This window comes from Phocoena sinus, chromosome 8 (assembly GCF_008692025.1).
Source record: "Phocoena sinus isolate mPhoSin1 chromosome 8, mPhoSin1.pri, whole genome shotgun sequence".
Classification (NCBI taxonomy): domain Eukaryota; kingdom Metazoa; phylum Chordata; class Mammalia; order Artiodactyla; family Phocoenidae; genus Phocoena; species Phocoena sinus.
Window position 1 is genome coordinate 107025528 of NC_045770.1, and position 23620 is coordinate 107049147.

Sequence of the window (23620 nt, forward strand, 5' to 3'; positions counted from 1 at the left end):
CGACTTGCACTGGGGTGCGCTCCGGCGTAAGGTGTGTAGCCGTGACCTTCGGGAAGTGTCGGGCTCAGAACCTGGCACCCAGTAGACGCTCGATAACGGCCTTCGGTGTCCTCCGCGGCTGTAAGCAGAGAGTTGGGGGCAGCCCCCGAGGTGGAAGACGCTGCTCGGAAAGGGGACCAAAGCCCGGAGCCCGGTGCCGGAAGTCAGGAGCGGCGACTCGACCGACGCTCACCCGCCTGGGCGGGGTCGGGGGCGGGGCTTCTACTGTATCCAGTCAATCGGCGTCCGAGAGGCGAGCCCGCCCCCCTGAGGAGGCGGTGCTTGCACACTCGACCGCCCCCTGGGCTCCTCCCCCGGGGGGACGAGGCGGGGCGTGCCGGCGGCGCTCGGCGCTGACGCTGCGCCGACGCGCCCGACGTCGGGCACGTTGACGCCGGCGACGCGCAGCCGGGCCCGCTCCTCCTGTGCTCTGCCAGTGTCCGGCCGCAGGCCGGCCTTAGTGACTGGGGGCGGCGGGGCCGGGGCGGCGGGCGCGGGGCGGGCGGCGGGCGCGGGCTGCCTTCGTCGGGCCCCGAGCTCGCCTGGAGCGAGCAGCCGCCCGCGAGCCGCCGCGGAGCCTCCTCGCCCGCTCCCGCCGGCGAGCAAGGTAAGGGATAGGGGGACTGGAACAGGGTTGGGGCGGAGCGGGGCCCCGGGCGCCGGCGCCCTCCCCGCGGGGGCCGCGCGGCTGGTGAGTGTCAGCCCCGGGGGAAGGGTGTGCAGCGGGGCCCGGGGTCGCTGGGGCAGGGGGCGCTGCCCGCGGGACCCCCGGCGAACGGGCTCTCGGGGCCGTGCGCCCCCCCTCCCCGACCCCAGTGCCAAGTGACCCGCGCCCCCGGGGACCCTAGCGCTGGGCGCGGGGGCGAGGACCTGTGGCCGCAGGAAGTCCCGAGCCAGGCTGGGTTCCCGTGGTGAATCGTTCTCGCCACCCTGGCGTCGGGCTGCTGCAGCACCGGGTGCGGGTGCGAGCGGGGTAGAGTCGTTGTCACTGTCAGGTGCGTGGTACGCGGTCCTGGGCATCTCCGTCCCGGGGGTCCGCCGAGCCCGGAACACCGGCGGCAGCCTCGGGAACCGGCCCCCTGCCTCTCGCCCTGTCATTATATTTGAGACACTTAGTAGCCTCTCGTAATCTCACCTTTCACTTTTCCTTCCTTCCTAGCCGTGCACGTCTGTCTCGACCTGCTGTATTTCCATTGTGGAATTTTTTTGGGGGGGGGAGGGTCTGTTAATTTACGTAAGTTAGGTTGACTGACCAGCCATTGCAGCCGTTGAAAAACACCTCTCGCGCCCTTAACGAGTCCACTTCCGTTTATCGCTCACCAAATCCAGCCCAAGAATTCAGGGAGCCGTCAGTCCTTCCTAGGAGCTGACTGCACACATTCCTCTAAGATGCCTGATGGATTTTGTACTTGTCAGTTTTACTGGCTGTATGCTCCTTCTGTGCTTTTCCTGAAAAATGATTGGATGGCACGTGTTTTGACTTTCTCTCCCCCACCGGGAAATAGAAAGGAAAAAAAAAAAGGTTACAGAAGCACACTTGTTTTCAACAACTAGAAAGTACAGCTTTGCAGAGAAAATGCCACAGGGTTTGTTCTTTATGTGAGGGTTGTCTTCTTTGGTCTTTACCCCTTCCCTGGATTACTGTCAGTATTAAATGTCTTCATCTTGTGTGTTCTGGGCACTTTGTATATGCATGTGTATGTTTTCCCAGTTTTTTTCTGTACAGAGCATAGCAGTCAGATCTGGGAATAATGAGGCTGTCAGCCTTTCACTTATCAGCTGCAGATAGCTACAAAGTTGCAGCTTTGTGGAAGCCTTTATTTTGCACCTGATGACTGTGGTCTGGGTCTTTCATTTCAAGATGATGTGCGAGGTGATGCCGACCATCAGTGAAGCAGAAGGCCCCCCAGGAGGAAGTGGGAGCCATGGGTCCAGCTCCCCTTCACAGCCAGATGCAGACTCACATTTTGAACAGTTGATGGTCTCCATGCTGGAAGAGAGGGACCGTCTCCTTGACACTCTGAGAGAGACCCAAGAAACGCTGGCATTAACCCAGGGGAAGTTACACGAGGTTGGTCACGAAAGAGATTCCTTGCAGAGGCAGCTCAATACTGCGCTTCCACAGGTATGAGTGAATTTCACCTGAGTTTTTTTCTAAACGCTTTTTTACGATGTTGAAATTTTTAGATGTGTATTTTGCGTAATCACTTGTGAAATGGTGGTTCTGTTATTTGTAAGTCCCATATAGATAAAATTCCTGAGGATTAAACTTCTTAGTGAGAACAAACTCTAGTGTACCATAAAGTTCTGTAAAAACACCTTATTGCCCTTGTTCCCCTTTGGAGCGGCAGAAGGAACTGCCTAGATTTGGAATAGCGCTCCAGAGTTTTTGAAAAAGGGCCATGAAGTAACCAAGCTCTGTGGTGCCTTCCGTTTTGCCGTCTTAAGCTATTCCTTGCCTAAATGTGTATTTCCATGGGTTGTATTACGTGTTTCCAATTTCCTAATGAAATTTACTGGACAAATAGGATTGATTTCACAGGAAAAATATTTTTACGGTCCACCTTTCTCAGAACCCCGGTGTTTTGTAAATCAGGTTTGTTTTAGGGGATAGAAGACTGAAGATGGATTGCTTGGGAGCTTTCTCTTTGGCAGATGAGAATTATAAAGCTTACAGTCACACTGAAGTTTTTCATCTAAGGATATTGTGTTCGGAGCAGTGTTTCAAGGCCTTTTCTTGCGGAGCCGAGTGAGGATCTAATGATAGGAGCAGGGAGAGGGTGTCAGCTAGAAGAGTGTGCGCTGGGTGGCACAGAGCACAGTGGGAGACGTGTGTGTTACTTGGGTGTTTACGAGCTGTGTAGGTGCCATTTTACCTATTCGTATAGGTGCCTTTATGGTGCTTTCAGGTGGACATGGATAAGCACGCGTTTATTCTCTCAGGATGGGTCTGCAGTGGTAAATTAGTAAAGGAATAATTACTAGCTTTAATGCATCTCTGGGCTTTAGTCAATTCTCCTGAAAGATTGGTAAGCTCAACGTGTGGATTTCCTTTTTAGCAACAGTAATTTGATGTCAGTGCTGTAATGTTCTGTCTTTGTCAATTTGAGAATCATTAAGTTTTTTCTCATTCGAATCTTGTAAATTACCAAGTTTATTTGGGTCAGATTTTATTACCACAAGCTTAGAAGGGTTGGCCAAATTATGTTTTACTGGGATTTTATTGTAGTATTTGTAAATCTTTTCAGTACTTCGGGGTTTTTTGTTTTGTTTTGTTTCTTTCGTAGCTGTATTTGTCTTCTTGTAATTTGAGGTACATACACTGAAGTGTAGTTTTTTGAAAGGATGAGCACAAGGGATTTGTAACAAGTAAGGGACAGGAGTTTTGTAAAGTCCAGTCTCATGCAGTGGAGGTTGTCACACCAGCCGATGGGACAGTCGCTCAGTGATTTGTTGCTAGCTGCTGCTCCGTGTTGTAGCCTGGAAATGCCTTGTTGAGAATGTGATGACGTCACCAGCTCACCTCACCACCTGAGCACCTGAGTCCAGCGTTTTAGAAACACAGGAACCATTAAGTAAACATTTTTTGGATCCTTCCCTTTCTTGGCATTTGTCTTCTGTTTGGTGGCTAATTGTGTGACCAGGTAGGCGTGTGAATAAACTCCTGCCAGATTATGTAGGCAAGTAATAGTGTACTTAAGAAAAACTTAACTGTAACGGAACATACGTCAGAAAAATTCACAAATCATAAGTGTACATCGCAGTGAATTTTTCATTAAGCAAACACACTCTTGTAAGCACTGCCCAGACCAAGAAACAGAACATTACCAGGCTTCCCAGAAGCCCCCTCCCACCCACTCCCAGTAATTGTCTCCCAGAGCTAACTGTGGTCTCGACTTTCTGCCGTTGATTAACTTGGCATGTTCTTGACTTTGTGTAAATGAAATAAAGTAACGTGTACATTTTATTTCTTGATTCTTGCATTCAACATTATCTTTGCGAGCTCTATCCATGTAGCTTTGTTCGTTCTCATCTGCTATTTCATAACCCAGTGTATGAATGTGCCATAATTTATTCTTTCTGTTGTTCATGGGTATCTGGGTTGTGTCTAGTTTTTACAAAGGCTGCCCTGAATGTTCTTACTTGCTTTTCGGTACAGATATGTATGTGTTGCTGTTAGGTGTGTTCAAAGGAGTAGCACTGCCAGGTGATGGAGTATGTTTAGCCTTTAGGCTCTATCCGAGGTGGTGGTCGTGACCGTTGTCCTACCTCCCACAGCGTGTGAGCCGTTGGTTGTTCTGACCCTCGGTATCGGCAGTTCTTTGGTTGTAGCTGTCTGGTGGTGTTGAGCGGTAGGAACTCAGTGGGGTGGGGACTTGCTGCCTGATGGCCAGTAAACATCCCTGGCGTTCGTTGGCCATTCGCTTACCTTCTTTGGTGAAATAATTGTCTTTTGCCCATTTTTTGATTGGGTTGTCTGTTTTGTTTCTTACTGATTTGAAGGAGTTCTTTTTATGTATTCTGAGTACATATATGAATGGCAGGTTTTTTTGGGGTGGGTGTTTGCCTTTTCACTTTCTCAGTGGTGTCTTTTAAAAAGCATAATTTTTTCTTTTCATGTACCCCAGGTGATCAATCTTTTCAGTAATATTTAATGAGCTTTGTGTTCATTGAAAGATATCATCACGAAGTTGCATGAAGACGTTATCCTGTAGAAGCTTTATTGTTTTATCTTTTACATTTAGATCTGTAATCCATCTGAAACTGATTTTTGTTTATTGTGTGAGATAGGGGCCAGGCTTCCTTTTTTTTTTTTTTTCCTTCCTTTAAGTGTATGGCTATCCAGTTGTAATTTATTAAAAAAAGCATCCTTTCCCCAGTGTGCTGCAGTGTCACCTCTGTTGTAAATCAAGTGACCGTAAGTGCATGGGTCTGTTTCTGGACTCCCCTCTGCTCCATTGATCTTTTTGTCTCTTTTGCACAAGTGCAACTTTATCTAAATTACTGTAGATTTAGTCAGTCTTCATATCTGGTAATTTAAATCCTACACCTGAGCCATTATTCAGTATTGCCTTGGCTAATCTTGACCCTTTGCATTTTCAGATAAATTTTAGAATCCACTAGGCTGTCTTTCCCCAGAAAATGTGCCGGGATTTTAATTGAGGTTGAATTTAATTTGTAGACCAGTGCGGGGAGAAATGACGTCTTTTTAATATTGTTCTTAGAATCCATGAACACAGTATATATATAGTCCTCCATTTATTTAGATCTTCTTTAATTTGTCTTAAAATTTTACAGTTTTCTGTATGTCTTATGCATGTTTAATTAGATATCTCATATTTTTGATGCCATTATAAATTACTAGTATGTAGAGATAGAATTAATTTTTCTGTATTCACTTGCTAAATCCATTTATTTCTAGTAATAATTCTTGTATTTTCTATGTATACACTGTTATGTCTGCAGATAAGTTTCTTTTTTTTTCTTTCCAGTTGCTGTAACCCTTTTTCTTTTTCTTGCCTTATTGTACTGGCTAGGATCTCCAATACAGTGGTGAACAGAAGTAATGAGAATAAATATCCTTGTCTCATTCCCAGTATCAGAGGAAAAGCTTTCACTATTTCACAATTACATATGATATTTACTGTAACTTTTCTTTAATTTAAAAAAAATTATTTATTTTACTTATTTCTTTGGCTACTTTGGGTCTTCATTGTTGCATGTGGGCTTTCTCTAGTTGTGGTGAGCAGGGCCTACTCTTCACTGCGGGCTTCTCACTGCAGTGGCTTCTCTTGTTGTGGAGCACAGGCTCCAGGCACACGGGCTTCAGTAGTTGTGGCACGTGGGCTCAGTAGTTGTGGCTTGTGGGCTCTAGAGCACAGGCTCAGTAGTTGTGGTGCATGGGCTTAGTTGCTCCGCGGCATGTGGGATCTTCCCGGACCAGGGCTTGAACCCATGTCCCCTGCGTTGGCAGGTGGATTCTTAACCACTGCGCCACCAGGGAAGCCCTACTGTGGCTTTTTTGTAGATGTTTTTATGAAAATATGAAAAATTTCCTCTGTTCTTAGTTTGCTAAGAGTTTTTTAAAATCATGAATTAAAATTATTATATTAAGTACAGTTACAGTTACAGTTATTACATTAAGTACAGTTACTGCAAATTTTAAAACAATCAAGTGATTTTTCTTTTATGTGGTGATTTAACTTTAAAAAATTTTGTGATTCTAGAATAATCCCAACCTGATCTTGGTGTATTCTCCTTTGGTTGGATTTTGTTAATTTTGTTTAGGATTATTGCATCTGTATTCAAGGTCTGTATTTACTTTCTTATACTTCTTGTCCTTGTTGGCTTTTGGTATCAAGGTTATGCTCGTCTCATAAAACAAGGTGGAAAGTGTTCCTTTTTTACCCCCAGAAGAGTTCCTGTGAGATTGGTGTTTTCTTTCTTAGATTTTTGGGAAGAATTGATTGGCAAAACCAGCTGGTGTAGGATTTTCATTAAGGGATGGCTTTTAATTTCAGATTTAATTATTTATATGGAAATAGAATTTTTCTGATTTTATATGTCTTCTTGTGTCTGTTTAGGTAAAGCATTTTCCCCCTGCTAGGAATTTATTCAGGCCACCCAAATTTTCCAATTAGTAAGTGTAAAGGGGTTCATAATATCCCCTTTAAAAAATACTTGATACTGGTAATTTGTGCTTTGTCTCTTTTTCTTAATCAGTCTCTCTAGGGGTTTATCAATTTTATCAGTCCTTTCAAAGAACCAACTTCTGGCTTTATTGATATTTTTTTTTAATTTGATACTTGTTCTCTATTCCCTTATTTTCTGCTCCTTTTTCTTCCATTTGCTTTGTGTTTCGTTTGCTATTCTTTTCTCTGGTTTCTTGGGATAGATGCTTAATTGATTTTTAGCCGCCTTTCTTTTCCAGTATATGTGTGAAGGCTATAAGTTACCCTCTAAACACCATTAGCTGCATCCCACAAATTTGAATAAGCCAAACTTGCATTTATCTTTTATGTAAAAGTATTTTCTAATTTTCATTGTGTTTTTAAAAATTATTATTTAAAAAAATTTTGAAGAAGTGTGTCGTTTAACTTCCCAATGTTTGGGGAGGCTTTTCTCGTTATCTTTTTGTTGATTTCTAGCTTAATTCCATGAAGATCCCTATCTTAGTCTTTTTGGGCTGTTGTTATAAAATACCATAGACTAGCTGACTTATAAACAATAGAAATTTATTTCTCATAGTACTGGAGGCTGGGAAGTCCCAAGATCAAGGTGCCGGCAGATTCCATGTTTGGTGAGTCCTGTTTCCTGGTCCCTAGATGTCCAGCTTCTTCTCACTGTCCTCCCCAGGCGGACGGGGGCAAGGGAGCTCATTGCACTTAGGACCTAATCCCTCGCAGAGTCCGTGCCTCCTAATACCATCGCCTTTGGGGGGGGGATGAATTTTGAGGGGGCATAAACTGTCTACCTACTGCAATCCCTAAAGATACCCTGCATTATTTCAGTCCTTTGAAATGAGTTGAGCTTTCCTAATGGCCCAATACACATTCATTTTGTTAAGTGTTCCTCGGGCACTTGAAAGCAATGCGTATCAGCGGGAACGCAGTATTCTGTGTGTATCAGTTAGATCAGGTTTGGTAATCATGTAATTCAGATTCTGGTAGCCACATTAAATAAAGTGGAAATAGGTGAAATTAATTTTAATATATTTTATTTAGCACAGATATCCAAAATATTATCATTTCAGTGTGTAATCAACATGAAAAACACTAATGAAAGATTTTACGCTCTTTTTTCGTACTAAACCTTTAAAATCCGCTGTGCGTTTGCAGCACATCTCAGCGTGGAGCAGCCATGCTTCAAGCATCACTGCCTCATAGCTGCACGTGACTGCATGCGGGACAGCCCCTTCTGCTGAGAGATGCATCTTAAAGGCTCCCACTGTCATGATGAGTTTGGCTGTTTCTCCTTTCCTACTTCTCTCCGTTCTTATGTGTTGATATTTTGAGATTACGTTATTAGGTACATTCAAATTTAGAATTCTCCTCGCTAGATTGAACTTGTATCATTACGAAATTTTCCTTTTGATCTCTAGTAATGCTTCTTACTTCAGACACTATTTGACAGTGGTGTCTGCACATCAGTTTCCTGTCCGTGTTTGCCTGGGTATCTTTTCCTTTCGCCTGATGGTGATCTTGGATCTTAACATGTAGCCCTGTGAGTAGTGTGTAGTTTTTATTTTGATCAGTTTGATAGTCCTTATCTTTTAATTAGAGTACTTGCTCTATTTAAGCGTAATTGCAGTATTCCAGTTTATCGGTACAGTGTTACCATTTGTGTTCTGTTTGTCCCACCTATCCTGTGTCCTTTCTCTCTTACCTTCTGTGAGAAGTATGAAGTGTTTTTAACTCTGTGTTCCTGTGTCGGTTGTCGGATATACAGCCACAGACACAGGGCGTGTTCTACAGTTCAGCCTAGGTCCGCGCCTGCCTTTACTGCCCCCCGACACTGCTGTTTGCTTTGACGCTCAAACTGCACTGAACGCCCTCCCACCTCCCGTGTCACTGCTATGATACTTTAACATTTTAGATATATTTTTGGCATTATCGTCATTGTTTTGTACAGTTAATACTGTGATTTATTCTCATAGTTACCCTTTTTGTTGCTTTTCACTTGTTTTTTCATATTTCTGTCAGAGGCTTCTCTTTCTCGAAGAACTACTTCAATATGTCTTTAGTTCCTGTCTGTGGGTGATGAGTTGTCTCATTTTCCTGAAACGTCTTTATTTTGCCTTCACTTTTTTTTTTCGATTTTTTTTTTTTTTCGGTACGCGGGCCCTCTCACTGCCGTGGCCTCTCCCGTTGCGGAGCACAGGCTCCGGACACGCAGGCTCAGCGGCCATGGCTCACGGGCCCAGCCGCTCCGCGGCACGTGGGATCCTCCCGGATCGGGGCACGAACCTGTGTCCCCTGCATCGGCAGGCGGACTCTCAACCACTGCGCCACCAGGGAAGCCTGCCTTCACTTTTTAAAAATAAATTTATTTATTTTTATTTTTGGTTGCATTGGGTCTTTGTTGCTGCACGCGGGCTTTCTCTAGCTGTAGCGAGCAGGGGCTACTCTTCCCCGTGCTGCGCAGGCTCCTCATTGCGGTGGCTTCTCCTGTTGTGGAGCACGGGCTCTAGGCGTGAGGGCTTCAGTAGTTGTGGCGCATGGGCTTTGTTGCTCTGCAGCATGTGGGATCTTCCCGCACCAGGGCTCGAACCCGTGTCCCCTGCATTGGCAGGCGGATTCTTAACCACTGCGTCACCAGGGAAGCCCCTATTTTGCCTTCACTTTTTTTTTTTTTTTTTTTTTTTTTGCCGTATGCGGGCCTCTCACTGCTGTGGCCTCTCCCGTTGCGGAGCACAGGCTCCGGACGCGCAGGCTCAGTGGCCATGGTTCATGGGCCCAGCCGCTCCGCGGCACGTGGGATCTTTCCGGACCGGGGCACGAACCCGCGTCCCCTGCATCGGCCGGCGGACTCTCAACCATTGCGCCACCAGGGAAGCCCTTGCCTTCACTTTTGAAGAATGTTTTTGTTGGGTATAGAATTCCAGGTTGGTGGTTATTTGTTTTTCAGCATTTTATAGATGCCAATCCCTTATCTTCTGACTTCCTTTTTCTGGAAAAGTCAGCTCTCAGTGTTGTTGTGCCATTAAAGGCAGTGCCGTTTTTCCTCTGGGCACTTTAACATTTTCTTTTTGCCTTAGACACCAGAAGAACTGCTGAAAACCAATGTGTGGTTTTCTTTGTTGAGTCAATGGCTTGATTCTTAAACCAACTTTGACCATTATCTTTATAGGTGTTTCTTATTCCCCTTCCTGTCTCTCCTCCACCGTGAGGAGCCCCATTTATATGTACACTAGATCTTTTTAACGGTGTCCTGCGGTGTCTTTTGGGCTCCTTGGATAGACTTTTTTTCCTCTAACTTCTATTTTTTTTAAAACTAATCCATCCTTCAGTTCATTGATCCTCTCTTCAGCTGTGTCCGATCTGATGTTAAGCCCATAGATTGAGTTCTTAAGTTCAATCACTGTTATTTTCAAGTTCTAGAATCCATTTTGATTTTTTGAAAATTTTCCTTTTGTCAAGTATATTTCTGAACAGTTGAAGTTTGCATCTGATAACTCTGGTGTATGGGTCCCCTCCGGATCTGTTTCTATTTCTGTTCTTTTTTCCTCCTGGTCCTATTCGTTGTTACGCCCGTTTTTGTTTTTTTAGTTGAGTGTTGGACATTATGTGTGAAAAACTGTAGAGGTTCTGGGTGACGCTGTCCTCCTTCAGAGTCTCCTGTGACGCAGACCCAGGGTAGGGTCACAGCTCCTGGTTCAGTCGGGGGCTCAGTGACTGGAGGCTGGGAGTCCTTGTAAGCCTCAGGCTCAGCTGCCTTCACCCCCCTTCCCGCCCCCACAGGGTGGAGCCCTGCAGGGTCTCCGTCTGGAAGCTTCCCAGGGCCCCTCCTTGGCAGGTCCTGAGCACCGTGAGGATTTACTGCAGCTCAGCTGCCCAGCCCGTTGGAGCAGAGTGCTGGGCTCATTTTCTGTGCCCCCCTTTTCTCGGGGAGCTTGGTCCCTAAAGTCCTGGCTGACTTGTCAGGCCTGTACTAGAATGTTTGTCTTCCCAGCCTTCTGGAACTGTCCAGAGCTCTGTTAGCTAGTACCCTCTGCTTGCCTTTTCACTGCGTTTTCTTCCCAGCGCCAGCATGAGCCGATGCCCCGAGGGAGGGAGCGCCCCTCTCAGTCTCCCGCTCCCTCACTGGGTTTCCCTTTTCTTTGGAGTCTTGTACCCTCCAGTTTTGGCTGCCTCAGTACCTCTTCGATGCCTTCAGACAGACTTTAAAAATGTATTTTATTTAGCTTTTCTAGTTCTTGGCGGGCCGACCTACAAGCTGCTCACGTACGTAACTGGAAGTGGGGGAATAACTGGTGTGTTCTCTCCATCTGAAGCAACACGTAATAGTAAATATATTTGATCATCTCTGTTTGATGCAGGAGAACAAGAACCACTGGTCCTTGCTCAGTCCCCACTGTTCCGTTTCTAATCAGAATCCCCAGTTTGCCCGTGCTCGGCCACTTGAACTTGGAAAGAGGATGGAGCAAGCCGCCCACTCCCCGTGGAGACGGAGGACCTGCACTCTGGCTCCTCTCGCGGCCTTTGTCCCAGCCCCGCACTGGTCTCCCCTCTTCCCCTTGCCCTGTGCCAGCTTGGCGGTGATGACGGGCTGGCGGTGGCAGAGGAGGAGGATAAGGAGGTGGGAGGGGTTATGTGACCTTCGTTCTATGAATTGATCACCTGTGGGTTTTCTTTTTCAGTGTTTAAGAAAATTACTGCTTTTAGTCTTCCTTTCAATTTCATTTCAAAGTTGAAAATGAAGATTTTATTCTTAAAGTTGAGTGTAGTGATTTTACAGTCTTTTTGAAAGCAACAGTTGAGATTTTAAAAAGACGTCTCAGAGAACTCCAATATATAGAACTGAGAAAAGAGAATGTGTTCAGGATGAATTGTGGGCAGAACCCCAAACTGTGCTGCCACCTCTCCCAGAGCTAATTCCTGAGACTGGTGGATATAGGACCCCAAACACCCTAAGGACTAAGGTCCTAAAATCACAACGTAGTCTGCCTGTGTCAGGAGTGTTGGTTGTCACAGCAGAGGTTTGGGCTGAGCGGGGAGCAGTGTAGCCTGCGCCGGGGGATCGGAGCGCAAGGAGGGTGGAAGTGCAGCCCAGCCAGGAGGGTGAGAGGGGACGGGAGACGATGCGGGACGGAGGAAGGGGTGACACCTGGTGGGGTCTGAGGGGCTGCGGCCGTCAAGGCTCGGGCGGGGATGCCCCTGAACGTCTGCGATGCCCCCTCCACGGCCCCAGTTACCTGGCAGCCGAGGGCCAAGGTCGAGAGGCTCTGGTGGGCAGAATCCCCAGCCTGTCTCAAGCACCGCTGAGTTCACGGCGGGCTCCAGCCCTCCACTGGGGGTTCGCTGTCAGTGCCCCTACCGAGGTTGGGTCAGCGCTGCTGAGCTGGAGTGAGTGAGTCAGGCAGGGAGGACTGACCTCAGAATCAGAGTGAGGTCAGAGTAGCTCAGTGACTCCTCTTCCAGGGTGGGTTCTAGGGATGCCCTTGACTTTAGGTGGGGCCTTTGCAGTGAGCTTTTTCAGTAGGTAGAGGTGGCAGAACCCCTCTCAGAAGACCATGGGTATTTCTAGTGTTTTGGGTTTCTGAGACAGCTAATACTGTATCCTTTCAAAGTAGTGTTTGAGCGCGGGTGCCTTCCCCCTTCGGCACACGCTCAGCAGAGCCCTCCGGTCTCCGTGGAGCCCCTTGTGACTGAGTTGGTTCCGGGTTCTGGGCTCCTGGGAGACAGTGGCAGAGGCAGAGCTATATGCAGCCACGTCGTCTCCAGATAGCGGTGAGAGTGGTCACAGTGGTGAGAGTGGGATGGGGTGATAGTGGTCGTAGTGGTCATAGTGGGATGGTGCTCCTAGTGGTCATAGTGGTGATAGTTTTGGCCTCGGTGGGGAAGGATTGACACCATCTGGTTGAAGGTTGTAAGAGGCCATGCTGGTGCTGTGTGGAGGATGGGTGGGGCGGGGCTCGAAGGGATGGGGAAGAAACCACTGGCGGAGGAGTCATTGGGGTGCATGGGTTGAGCTGTAGAGTCAGTACTTTAGGCAAAAGTTTTAAACCCCTTGACATCACCCATCTTACAAAGCACAGAACAACGTATGTAATATTTTAATGAAGTATACATACTGCTTACGTGTATAATGTATACACTAATATTCACTGAGCGCCTGTTCTGTGTCAGGCACTGTTCTAGGTGCTGAATACTCAGTATGTAGGAAGGGTCACGTGGCCCAAGATCTCTTTATTTGTGCAAAGAGAAATAGAATGAAAGACTCTGTGTAGTTCAGTTTGACCAAGTTTGACGCGTGGACAGAACCGCAGCGGAACCGCAGCGGAAGCAGCGGCTGGTGCTGGGTGTCTGCACAGGAGGACTCGGCCCGGTGGCTTTCCTCACGTTTCCACGACCCTCTGTCCTCCCCACTCTACTGCTTGAGCTCACACACACATCCTCGCCTGGCACACCTCCATTTGGGTGGACTTCGGGCCTCTCGAATTCAGCATGGGCCCAAACCAGCTTTTCCCCACATCTGTCCCTCCTCCCGAGATGGTACAGTTTTCTGCCGAGTCAGGTGGTCAGAAAGCAAGGAGACCGCTTGTCTCACCCTCCTAGTCTCCAGGCCCCGTAGGAGGCACCTTTCCTGTCTCTCGGACGCCGCCTCTGAGGTCCGCTGGCGAGGTCTGGACCCTCTTCTTCCACCAGGTTGATTCAAGGAGGGGTTGACCCCAGCGACCTCTCTGTCCCGCACCAGCCATACTGGGTTGTAGGTCATTCCTCACAGGAGATGTTCCGTTTTCCTGCAGTTTCTTTGTCAATATGCTGTTCTGTCAGAGAAGAAGGCCCTTCTTCTTACCCTGTCTTCTGCTTGCTAGCTCTTAGCGCTAGCTACTGCTGAGTACTTTGGTAGCTAACTCTTTTGGAGAGCCAGTTTGGCCCTGTGTAGAAAGATCCTCAAAAAACTCATATTCTTCTTTCTTTTCCAGACTACTCTTCCATTTATTTATTTATTTTTTAGCATGGATTTTGCAGCTAGACAGGTCTGCATTTTACTTCTGTCTGCAAATTAACTGCCTGCTGTTAGGCCAGTGGCTTAGCTCTTTCTTCTTTTAAATTAAATTAATGTATTTTTTATACAGCAGGTTTGGGGTTTTTTTTTTTGAATTTTTTTTTGTCTGCGTTGGGTCTTCGTTGCTGCACGCAGGCTTTCTCTAGCTGCGGCGAGCTGGGGCTACTCTTTGTTACGGTGCACGGGCTTCTCGTTGCAGTGGCTTCTCTTGTTGCGGAGCACGGGCTCTAGGTGCGCGGGCTTCGGTAGTTGTGGCACGCGGGCCCTAGAGCGCAGGCTCAGTAGTTGTGGCGCACGGCCTTAGTTGCTCCGCGGCATGTGGGATCTTCCTGGCCAGGGATCAAACCTGTGTCCCCTGCATTGGCAGGCAGACCCTTATCCACTGCACCACCAGGGAAGCCCAAGGAAATGGTTCTTATCTGGAGGAAACTTACGCATAATGATATTCACCATAACAGCTTTAAATACGATTTACCTTTTTTACTGGTTAGAAAATTATAAGAGCGATACACCAGTTAGAAACCATTTTAAAGTATAAATGATGTGTAGTTCGCGTTCCACAGGGGTTTAACGTCTCCCACTTTACCTCCCAGCCTTACCTCATTTCCCCCATTTTTGCCCTCACTTTGAGAGGGAACGATTTCTGGTGGTCCCGTTCTTGTGGTGGGAGTTGGGCTCACTGGGCTGAGGCGGTGGTTTCTGAGGTGGTTTCTGACCCCTCTTTGTCTCTCTCTCTGCACTTCCTCCTGCTCCCCAGGGACCTTCCTGGTCACTAGGGGACTTCCTAGGACCTTAGCATCCATTTGATGTTCCTGCCAAATCACTTCTTTCATTGGAAGTTGCAGAGTGATGATTTCTCCGACTCTCGGTCCTCCTTCGTTTATTAATTGATACTCCTCTTTCAAGAGCATCCCTTTTTGTTCTCTTTCTCTCTCAGTCACTGTGGACACTGGATTGGTATTTATTCGGTGTATTATAGTCAGTTATCATTATTCCTTAGATGCTTATATTGTTCCCCTTGGATTGGCTCCTGTGGCCTTTGCCAAGGCCCTGTTAGTCTTTGAATGTTTCCTTGTTTTCTGGAACAAAAATTTGTCCCAGGCCCACTTTGTGTTTTTCCTGCCTCAGATCTGAAATTGTTCCTCTGAGGAGCCCTGGTTCCTTTTCGTAGGGAAGTATTTAGAAATCAGTATCTGGGGGCCAGGTGTGCTCACGTCACAGGGGTTAGCATCTTTTAGGTCCTCCTAGGGAACAGAGCTAGACAAAAATATTCATTTTTTAAAAACCGTGGATTTCATATTGATATTTCCTTAACAAATTAAAATGAAGTCTTTCCCCTTAATTTATTTTCTATTTATAATTCTTGTCTTACACTGTTTTGATTTCTAATGATGTTAGCATTATTTTCTTTATCCTATGATATACATGAAATATTTTCAACATTTTAATACCATATTATTATAATCATCCTGCTGTATGAAGTTTTATAATTTCTTTGCAATTCTTTGGGGTCTTAGAATAAATAAATGTATCTAAATAATATATAGTTAGAATGTGGGTTTTAAAGCAATGTGAAGTAACATAGCCGCACAAATAAAATTTGATATACAGTTCATTTGTTTCTGTTTATTTTTTTTTTTTTTTTTTTTTTTTTATGCGTTACGCGGGCCTCTCACTGTTGTGGCCTCTCCCGTTGCGGAGGACAGGCTCCGGACGCGCAGGCTCAGCGGCCATGGCTCACGGGCCCAGCCGCTCCGCGGCATGTGGGATCCTCCCAGACCGGGGCACGAACCCGTGTCCCCTGCATCGGCAGGCGGACTCTCAACCACTGCGCCACCAGGGAAGCCCTATTTTTTTTTTTAATAAATTTATTTTATTTATTTATTTTTGGCTGCATTGGGTCTTCGTTGCTGCGTGCGGGCTTTCTCTAGTTGCGGGATCGGGGGGGCTACTCTTCGTTGCGGTGTGCGGGCTTCTCATTGCAGTGGCTTCTCTTGTTGCGGAGCACGGGATCTAGGCACGCAGTCTCCAGTAGTTGTGGCATGTGGGCTCAGTAGTTGTGGCGCAACGGGCTTAGTTGCTCTGCGGCATGTGGGATCTTCCCAGATTAGGGCTGGAACCCACGTCCCCTGCATTGGCAAGCGGATTCTTAACCACTGCGCCACCAGGGAAGCCCTCTTTTTATTCTTAATTTTAGGGTTTGCATTTTTCTTTTGGAGTTAATTTCTTTCGAATACATAAAGCATTTACATGGTTCAAAAATCGGAACTATAGGAAAAGGCATTCTCAGAAGTCTTGCTTCTCCTGTCTCTGTCCCACCCAACCCTCACAGGTGGGGTGACCATGTCTCCTAGTTTGCGTGAGATGGTCCTGGGTTTTGCCTGTTATCCTGAGCAGTTAGCAAGTGTTCCCTTTCACTCTCAGAAATGAAGCACAGCTGAAGGCTTGTTGCTTGCTAATGCTAATTAAGAAGTGACAAAATGTTTCCACTTCGTAGGTTTTCCCTGTAGCTGGAAGTGAGCTCTTGGCCCAGTTCTGCAGGCTTGGATAGCAGGTCCTTGGCAGGGAAGGTCCACCCAGAGAGTTCTTACGCTTGGCTTGCAGAGTCTCAGTGTTATTCTGAGGGGGAAATTTCATTTTGCTCTGAAAATAACTTAGGGAGCTTAAAGCATATCTTGCATTTCCAAGTTTTTCTGCTTTGCAAATAGGCTAATTATCCCTTCTGCCTGTGTAATTTTAAACCCTTGTCAGTAGTAACATAATCATTGATTTCATGTGTGGCATGTCGGTATAAAAGTTTAAGTTCTACTTGAGACTAGTCGGTATTTCTGAGCCATTGATCTCTCTTGAAATCGGAAGGTGCTGTTAGAAGCTGGGGCCCGCTCTTCTCCCCACCTTGACAGTCTTTCATGGGAGAACGTGAATGCCAGGTAAGGTCAGGCATCCTCTGCACCCCAAAACAGAAACAGATGTGGCAGGGGAAGAGCATTTCAAATAGTCTGAGTATTAATTTGAATAGTCTGATGTGGTATTTGTTTTCACGCAAATTAAAATCTAAAGGACTTTATTTGTGACTAAGTGTGAAATCCAGTTGAGGCCAAGGGTTAAAGAAGTTCTCTATAGCACTTTGCTGCTTTGTGGCTCAGCTCCTTTCCCTCCACCGCAGACACATGCTGACGGGAGACTGTCAGCACACTGGCGTTTCACCCCTGCGCTGCCCGAAGGCATTTTATAAAACAGTAGCGCAGCTCCCTCCTCAAGCCGACAGTGACTTAAACGAAGAGCTTAAAGCGGGCCTGCGGGTGTGCCCCGCATCTCTCACTCGCGGGCCTGTCTCTCTGGGTAGATTCCATCCCACGCCTGCCCCACCATGGACCCCAGGTCAAGGTGGGTGCATTTTCGAGGAAAGCAGTCTGTTCAGGCAGTCGGCGGGCTTGCGGGCCAGCCTTCCTTCCCTGGTTACTTTTGTCAGTTTCCTCAGAGGTGAGCCTTCAGCGTTGTCATCAGTCAGTGAGGAACAGTAACTGTTTGTTTTTATTTAGCAAGTATTATACTTAGTGTTGGCCATGTGTTAGGCACTGGCCAGGGGCTGTATGGATGGATGTCTAGGGGGATTAAACGAGGTAATAGCCAACATGTATTACCTCTAAGCCTTTTTTTTTTTTTAAATGAAGTACAGTTGGTTTACAATGTTGTGTTAGTTGCAGGTGTACAGCAAAATGATTCAGTTTTACATACATATATATATATTCTTGTTCAGATTCTTTTCCCATGTAGGTTATTACAAAATATCGAGTATAGTTCCCTGTGCTATACTGTAGGTCCTTGTTGGTTATCTATTTTATATATACTAGTATGAATATGTTAATCCCAAACTCCTAATTTATCCCTCTCCCATCTTCCCCTTTGGTAACCATAAGTTTGTTTTCTATGTCTGTGGGTCTATTTCTGTTTTGTATATAAGTTCATTTGTTTCTTTTTTGGGCTGCGCCGAGCAGCCTGTGGGATCTTAGATCCCCGACCAGGGATCGAACCTATGCCCCCTGCAGTGGAAGCACGGAGTCCTCACCACTGGACCGCCAAGAGATTCCTGTATCATTTTTTTTTAGATTCCGCATATAAGCGATATATGATGGCCTCTAAGCCTCTTTATGTGAACTATCTCACTGAAGCCTCATAATGATACTATAGAGTATACTTTATTTATTTATTTTTGGCTGTGTTGGGTCTTCATTGCTGCACGTGGACTTTCTCTAGTTGCGGCGAGCAGAGGCTACTCTTCATCGCAGTGCACGGGCTTCTCACTGCGGTGGCTTTTCTTGTTGCAGAGCACGGGCTCTAGGCGCACAGGCTTCAGTAGTTGCGGCACGTGGGCTCACTAGTTGTGGCTCGCAGGCTCTAGAGCGCAGGCTCAGTAGTTGTGGCGCATGGGCTTAGTTGCTCTGCGGCATGTGGGATCTTCCCGGACCAGGGCTCGAACTTGTGTCCCCTGCATTGGCAGGCGGATTCTTAACCACTGCGCCACCAGGGAAGTCGCTTATAGAGTATACTTTAAACTACTAGGAAGCAGGATGCTATTATGTACCCCATTTTATAGATGAAGAAATTGAGGTTGGGGAGCTCCCCAGAGCCCCGTAGATCACAGGTGGTGGTCAGTGTTTGCACCCAGGCAGTCTGACTCCAGGGCTCCTCCCTGCAGGAGGAGATGGGGCCGGCAGGATGCCCCCAATGCCCGTGGGGGTGGTCCTGTGAGTGCCAGGGTTTGCTTCTTCAGCAAAGGGTCTCTGTCCCCGTCGGCTCTGCCTGTGGGCGGCGGGCAGCGCCCAGAACAGGAGCCCTCCAGTGGTCCCCACGGCACCTGCTACCCTGCAGAGCCTCGTGGGGCGAATACGATGGTTTCCTGACACCGTCAGTTTGTTCCTCTAATGCCCAGAATCTTTAAAGTCCTCCATTCTTAGATGTCTTGTCTAATTCTGTTTCTGATTATTCTTGCGGCTCTTTCACTTGACGAATCCAGGACGTTTAGAGTTTCTCCTTTGCTCCTCATCACCTTCCCAGAAGCTCTCGCCCGCAGTGTGTGCCCAGGGGTCTACGTGTGCTGTGGACGGCGGCCCCGGAGCGCGCGTGTCCCTCAGCCAACTCACGGCCCCTGGTGAGATTCACAGGCACTGAACTGCGCCACGTCTGGGTGGATCACTGCAGCGGTGAGCAAGGAAAGAGCTGTGGCTTTGGAACGCAACAGATCAGCCGGCAGTTTGCATGTCAGGGTGTGCAAGGCCCGTCTTCTGTCACTGTCTGTGATGCAGGTAGCTGGGTGGCAGCGCGGCAGAGCCCTGAGACAGCTTCTGATCTGGTTCCATCACCGGGTCACCTCTTGGAGCCTCTGGTCGCATCTCTGTAGAATGGGGAGGGACGAGGGGACTCGACCCTCTAGTTCAAAGCCTTATGGAAAGGAGCCTGTCTCTGGAGGGTCTCCGAGGGGCTGGCTCCCCAGGGAGCGCAGTGCCGCCTGGAGCCTCATGTGCCGAGAACCTGCAGCCACACAGGGGTCCGGGGAGGACGGTTGGGAAGCCCCGGGAGCTAGATGGTCTCCATGTCCCTTTGGGCACTGTGACTGTCAGTGTTCTGTAGCTCCTGCACAGCCCTTTACTGTAAGTGGGAAGGAAAGGTCGACATTTGGCTGTGGTTTTCACCACAGCTGGGGCCGAAGAGTGAGGAGTGATGCTGGGAGCACAGCTGGTCCTGAGCAGACGCTCTGCCCCTCCGGACGTCTCTCTCCCCTCCCCGCGCCGAGGCCGCGTCCTTTAGCCACTCAACGAGAAACATCCTGGTGCATTTGGATGGGATGGGATTCCTACCATGAGTGTAAGAATGGAGGTTTTGTGAGAAGGGCAAGGAATCAAATGATGGGAGGGAAATTGCAAGGACTTTCTTCACTGCGCTTGTTTTTGCCTGTGTGGAGGGAGCCGCTTTTTCTTACTGTGTGAGTTGGAGGCCGTGCTTAACTAAGAGCATGGGCTCTGGGGCTGGGCCCTCACTTTGCCGCCTGCGCTGAGAGCTGCTTCACAGGCTGCAGTGACGCCACCCTGAGCGTGTCCAAGAAGCCCTCCCAAGAGTGCCTGGGCTCCGAGCAGAGCGGGAGGCGTTAGCCGGTGTTCTGTTGAGCAGCGTCTGGGGCGATGATGAGGGGCCCTTTCCTTCTGGGTTCCCAAAGTTACTGGGGGCAAAAAGGAGGCAAGTGAAAAAGAAGAAGTTCAAACAGTATCAACTGTAAGATGCATCCAGTGTGCCCAGGGCGTGCGGTGACGTCAGAAAGGCAGTGGCGTTTTTCATGCGCATGCATACTTCTCACTGAGGAAAATGGGTGAAGTTCTGCGTTGAGTAAAACAAGCATGCTGAGTTGGGGGGCTTAGTTGCAGACTGCCTGGGTGACCCATGCAGAAAAATAAATGGCTGTGCACACTCTGAGTAGTTCCCAGCGTCTCGGGGAAGGTGGGGGCACCGGGCCTGGAGGCCACGAGCCCTGTCCTGCTGTGCGAGGCTCTGGTGAAGCTGCTTGTCCGGAAACTGCACCTGCACTGCCCACACCATCGCCCGGAGCCTCGGATGCATGACCACCTCTGGGCACCGCTTGTTGCTTCCCGTTCGGAGTCTGGGCTCCAGGCCTGTGATTGGTGGGCCTGGGGCTGTTCTGCACTGTCCCCAGATGGGGGAGAGGCCAGGAGAGCAGGTGGCTGGTGCTTCTGCCTCCTCCTCTGGGTCACATGCCGTTCCTCAAGGACAGACCACTTCCCAGCCGTGGGAAGGGGGCTCCGAGGCTGCGTGGCTAAAATAGATGCCACGTGGCAACAGTATGACCATGCGTGTTGACAGTGTCAGAAAGCAGCACGGCGTTTGCTTAGGTGGCGGACAGCGAAGACTCTGCCCGGCTGGGATTTTCAGGGACAGTCGCCACGTCCATCTCTCCTCCGCCCTGACCTGCTGGAGGGAGAAAAGAGCACAGTAAATAGAGGTTGAAGTCGGGTGCCCCTCCCGGCGGCCTCCTGTGGCATCAGAGTCTTTTGCTGTTTTATTCCTGCTCCCGGTTATCTGTGCTCCATTTCAAGGAGAAAGCTCCACAAACTAGAAGCGCTGCCCTCTTGGCGTGCGTAGCAGGGTGCCTGAACGTGACCTGAGCGTAGAAAGGTCCATGGGGGCGAGTGGTGGGCGGTTAGAACAAAGGGTTTAGGTTGGAAAGAATGTACATTCCAAGGTTGTTTTCTTGTGCAAACCAGAGTAATACTTGGTCCCAAAAAAGTTTAACGATGAATTAAGAGGTTGCTCGAAAGCACATTCCTGCTGATAGGTTCTGCGCGCTTTGTACAAACCCTCGAGTGTCCGGTGCTTTCCTCTTTGCTTCCCCGCTGAAATAGTGTTTTCGCTATTACTGACTGTTACTGAAAGGGCCGGTGCTGCCAGGAAGTGAGATGTTCTCTGGTGTGCCTGCAGGTGCTCAGGCTAGAGCCCGTTTAGTAAGTGACCTCCAGGCTGGCACCCCACCCTGCTGCTCAGACGCTTTCACTGCACTCAACGAAGAGATGAAGGTCTTTGGTGTTGACTTGGAATGCGTGTTTCCTGTGCTTTGAAACGCTACTGGTGTTGCTTCAGTTAACTTCATCTTAAGATTCTCTCACTGGAAGTTTTATAGTAATACTACAGAAAACCAGTCTGACACACATAATCCTAATTTAAAGTAACTTTAAAAATTGTCAGTAATGTAGAGGGAGCTCATGTTCTCGTCTTTGTGTATTTCCTGTGCTCACTGGCGGGTGTTAGGTTCTTTTTTTCCATGTTCGGAAAACCTCTGTGGAAAGAATTGAGGGAAAGGAAGCACTTGCTACCCAGAGATAGTTGGATAATTATTTTCATTTTATCCTAGTCATGTGCTCGTGACTAGGAAATACATGAAAATCCCAGCCTTCTTCTGCCCCTTTTCTGTAGTCGTGCAGATTCGTTCACTTCTGTGGGCTCGGCATCCCCCTTTTGAAAGTGACTGCCACGGCTGTGTCTTCATCCCCAAGTCTGTGATGCACCTTTCACGCCCCAGCCGGAAGCTTTGTCACATCCTTTAGATGGGACCCAGGCTCTCCTGCTGCGTCTCATATCCAGAGTTGCGCCATGCATCCTCCTTGCTCAGCCTCCGCCTCCCACCTCCCCTCCCAGCTTTCCGTGCCTCGCCTCTCCTTCCCTTCTCACCCTCCAGGACCACTCAGCGCTGCTTCGGTTTTTCTTTCCTAATGTTGTTTTTATGTTCTCCTGTATTCTGGTATCGCTGCTTGGCCCCTCCATGCCTCGAGCCTCCGTGATGCACCCTCTCCCCTTTCCAGTCCCTCCAACACGCTTCTTACAGCTCCCAGGTTAACCTGAACCTTTGCCGTGCGCAGGTTTCTGCAGCACCCATCCCTGGTAGCAGAGGCAAAAGCTAAACTCTTTGTTTGGCACTCACAACTCCACGATCTGGCTTTCTTCAGCCTTCCCACACCATTTCCCTCTGTAAATACCCCTTCGTTCTAGCCACACCAGTCTTTTTGCTCCCCTTTCCTCACACCTTGGCCCACACAATTCCCTGCTTGTGGAGTCCCTTTCCCGCTCCCTTTTTTCAAAACCCCACCTGTGTCTCAAGGCTGAGAGGTCAACCCTGTGAGGTCTGTTCTCACACCTCCAATTCCTACTGGGATTCAGCGTGTGTCCCATCTCTAGGAGAAGATGGAGTCTGATGCCTGGGGCCGGTGTTACTTTTTATTCCTTTTACCTTTTCTGCAGCTTTTAAAAATGTCATCAGCTTGAAGAAAAACACAGATGAAGTAGTAGGCTTGGGTATATATCAAGGCCATCCTTGAGGGGGGCAAAAGAAATCACAGAAAGATATCCTGGGGGATATGTAGCTGCCCTCTTTCTTTCCACGTGGTGATTGATGGTGGTGAAGTTATTGGTTGACTGTAACAGTCCCTTCCTTTTCACTAACTGCTGAGTGATTTTTTTCTTGTCCACCCAGTCTTTCCTTCTCTCCACCCCCCTCCCCACCTGTTTCAAGTCTTCGATCCTCTGCTTACTAACATGTGGCCTTGGTGTTGATACTTACTGTGTTATCTTCCCCTGAAGATAACATATTGTCTGTATTGAGTTCTCAGTCCCAAGCCACTTATTAACTGAGTGACCCTTGCACTGCACTAACCTGCCGGGCCCTGTATTGTAATTTGTAAAATGAGGTCATTGTGAGCACCTTACCGGGTGGTTGAGAATAAAGTGTGATAACATATGTGAAAATACTTTGAAAACCATAAAGCAGCAAACAAAAATAGCGCTATTGCCGTTAATATTTACATCTGCGTGTACTTAGAATAGCACCTCAGAAATTGCTGGTGTTGTGCAGCTGGTGTTTTCCAGGGCTACTCATCCTTAGGCCTGTGTTCCTACCCTACTAAGCTTACTAGAGCCACAGAGGAACCCTAATAAAGTACCTTCAGTTATGGTTTTGTAGCTGGCCTTTGTTTCATTCTCAGGTGTCTTCTTGTTAAATTAGAGGGTAAAACTGTTGTAACAGGGGGCTCTTGTCAGACTGGTTTGCAAGACATGAATACACAGACCCACAAAAGGTTAAGAAGGTTACAGAGTAGTAATATTTGCTGTTAGAGGTAGTATGTTACTGATTTGTTTCCGTACAAAGCTATTGCCTGAACACTGGTGTGTTGCTAGACCCTTTGGGGGGCTGGGGTTTCAGTAGTGAGGGGGCACGTCTTTCCCCCGAGTAGACTGGGGTCCGCGCAGTGAAGCAGTGGCGGAGGCTTGGGGGGAGCCTAAGCGGGAGATG

The 23620-nt window shown here is 48.1% G+C and overlaps 1 protein-coding gene across 5 annotated transcripts in view; it reads left to right on the forward strand.

Annotated features, from left to right (window-relative positions):
- Positions 1 to 461: 461 nt before the first annotated feature.
- The window catches only part of PPFIA1 (PTPRF interacting protein alpha 1), an 89596-nt gene continuing 66437 nt past the window's right edge, over positions 462 to 23620 (forward strand). For 3 of the 5 annotated variants that reach the window (XM_032638803.1, XM_032638804.1, XM_032638807.1), the window contains exons 1-2: positions 463 to 646; positions 1901 to 2164. In XM_032638803.1, the coding sequence (XP_032494694.1) occupies positions 1901 to 2164 (264 nt within the window). In that variant the 5' untranslated portion in view covers positions 463 to 646. Of the gene's footprint in view, positions 647 to 1900; positions 2165 to 23620 lie in introns of all 5 variants that reach the window. The other 2 variants (XM_032638805.1, XM_032638806.1) reach the window with 2 other exon arrangements.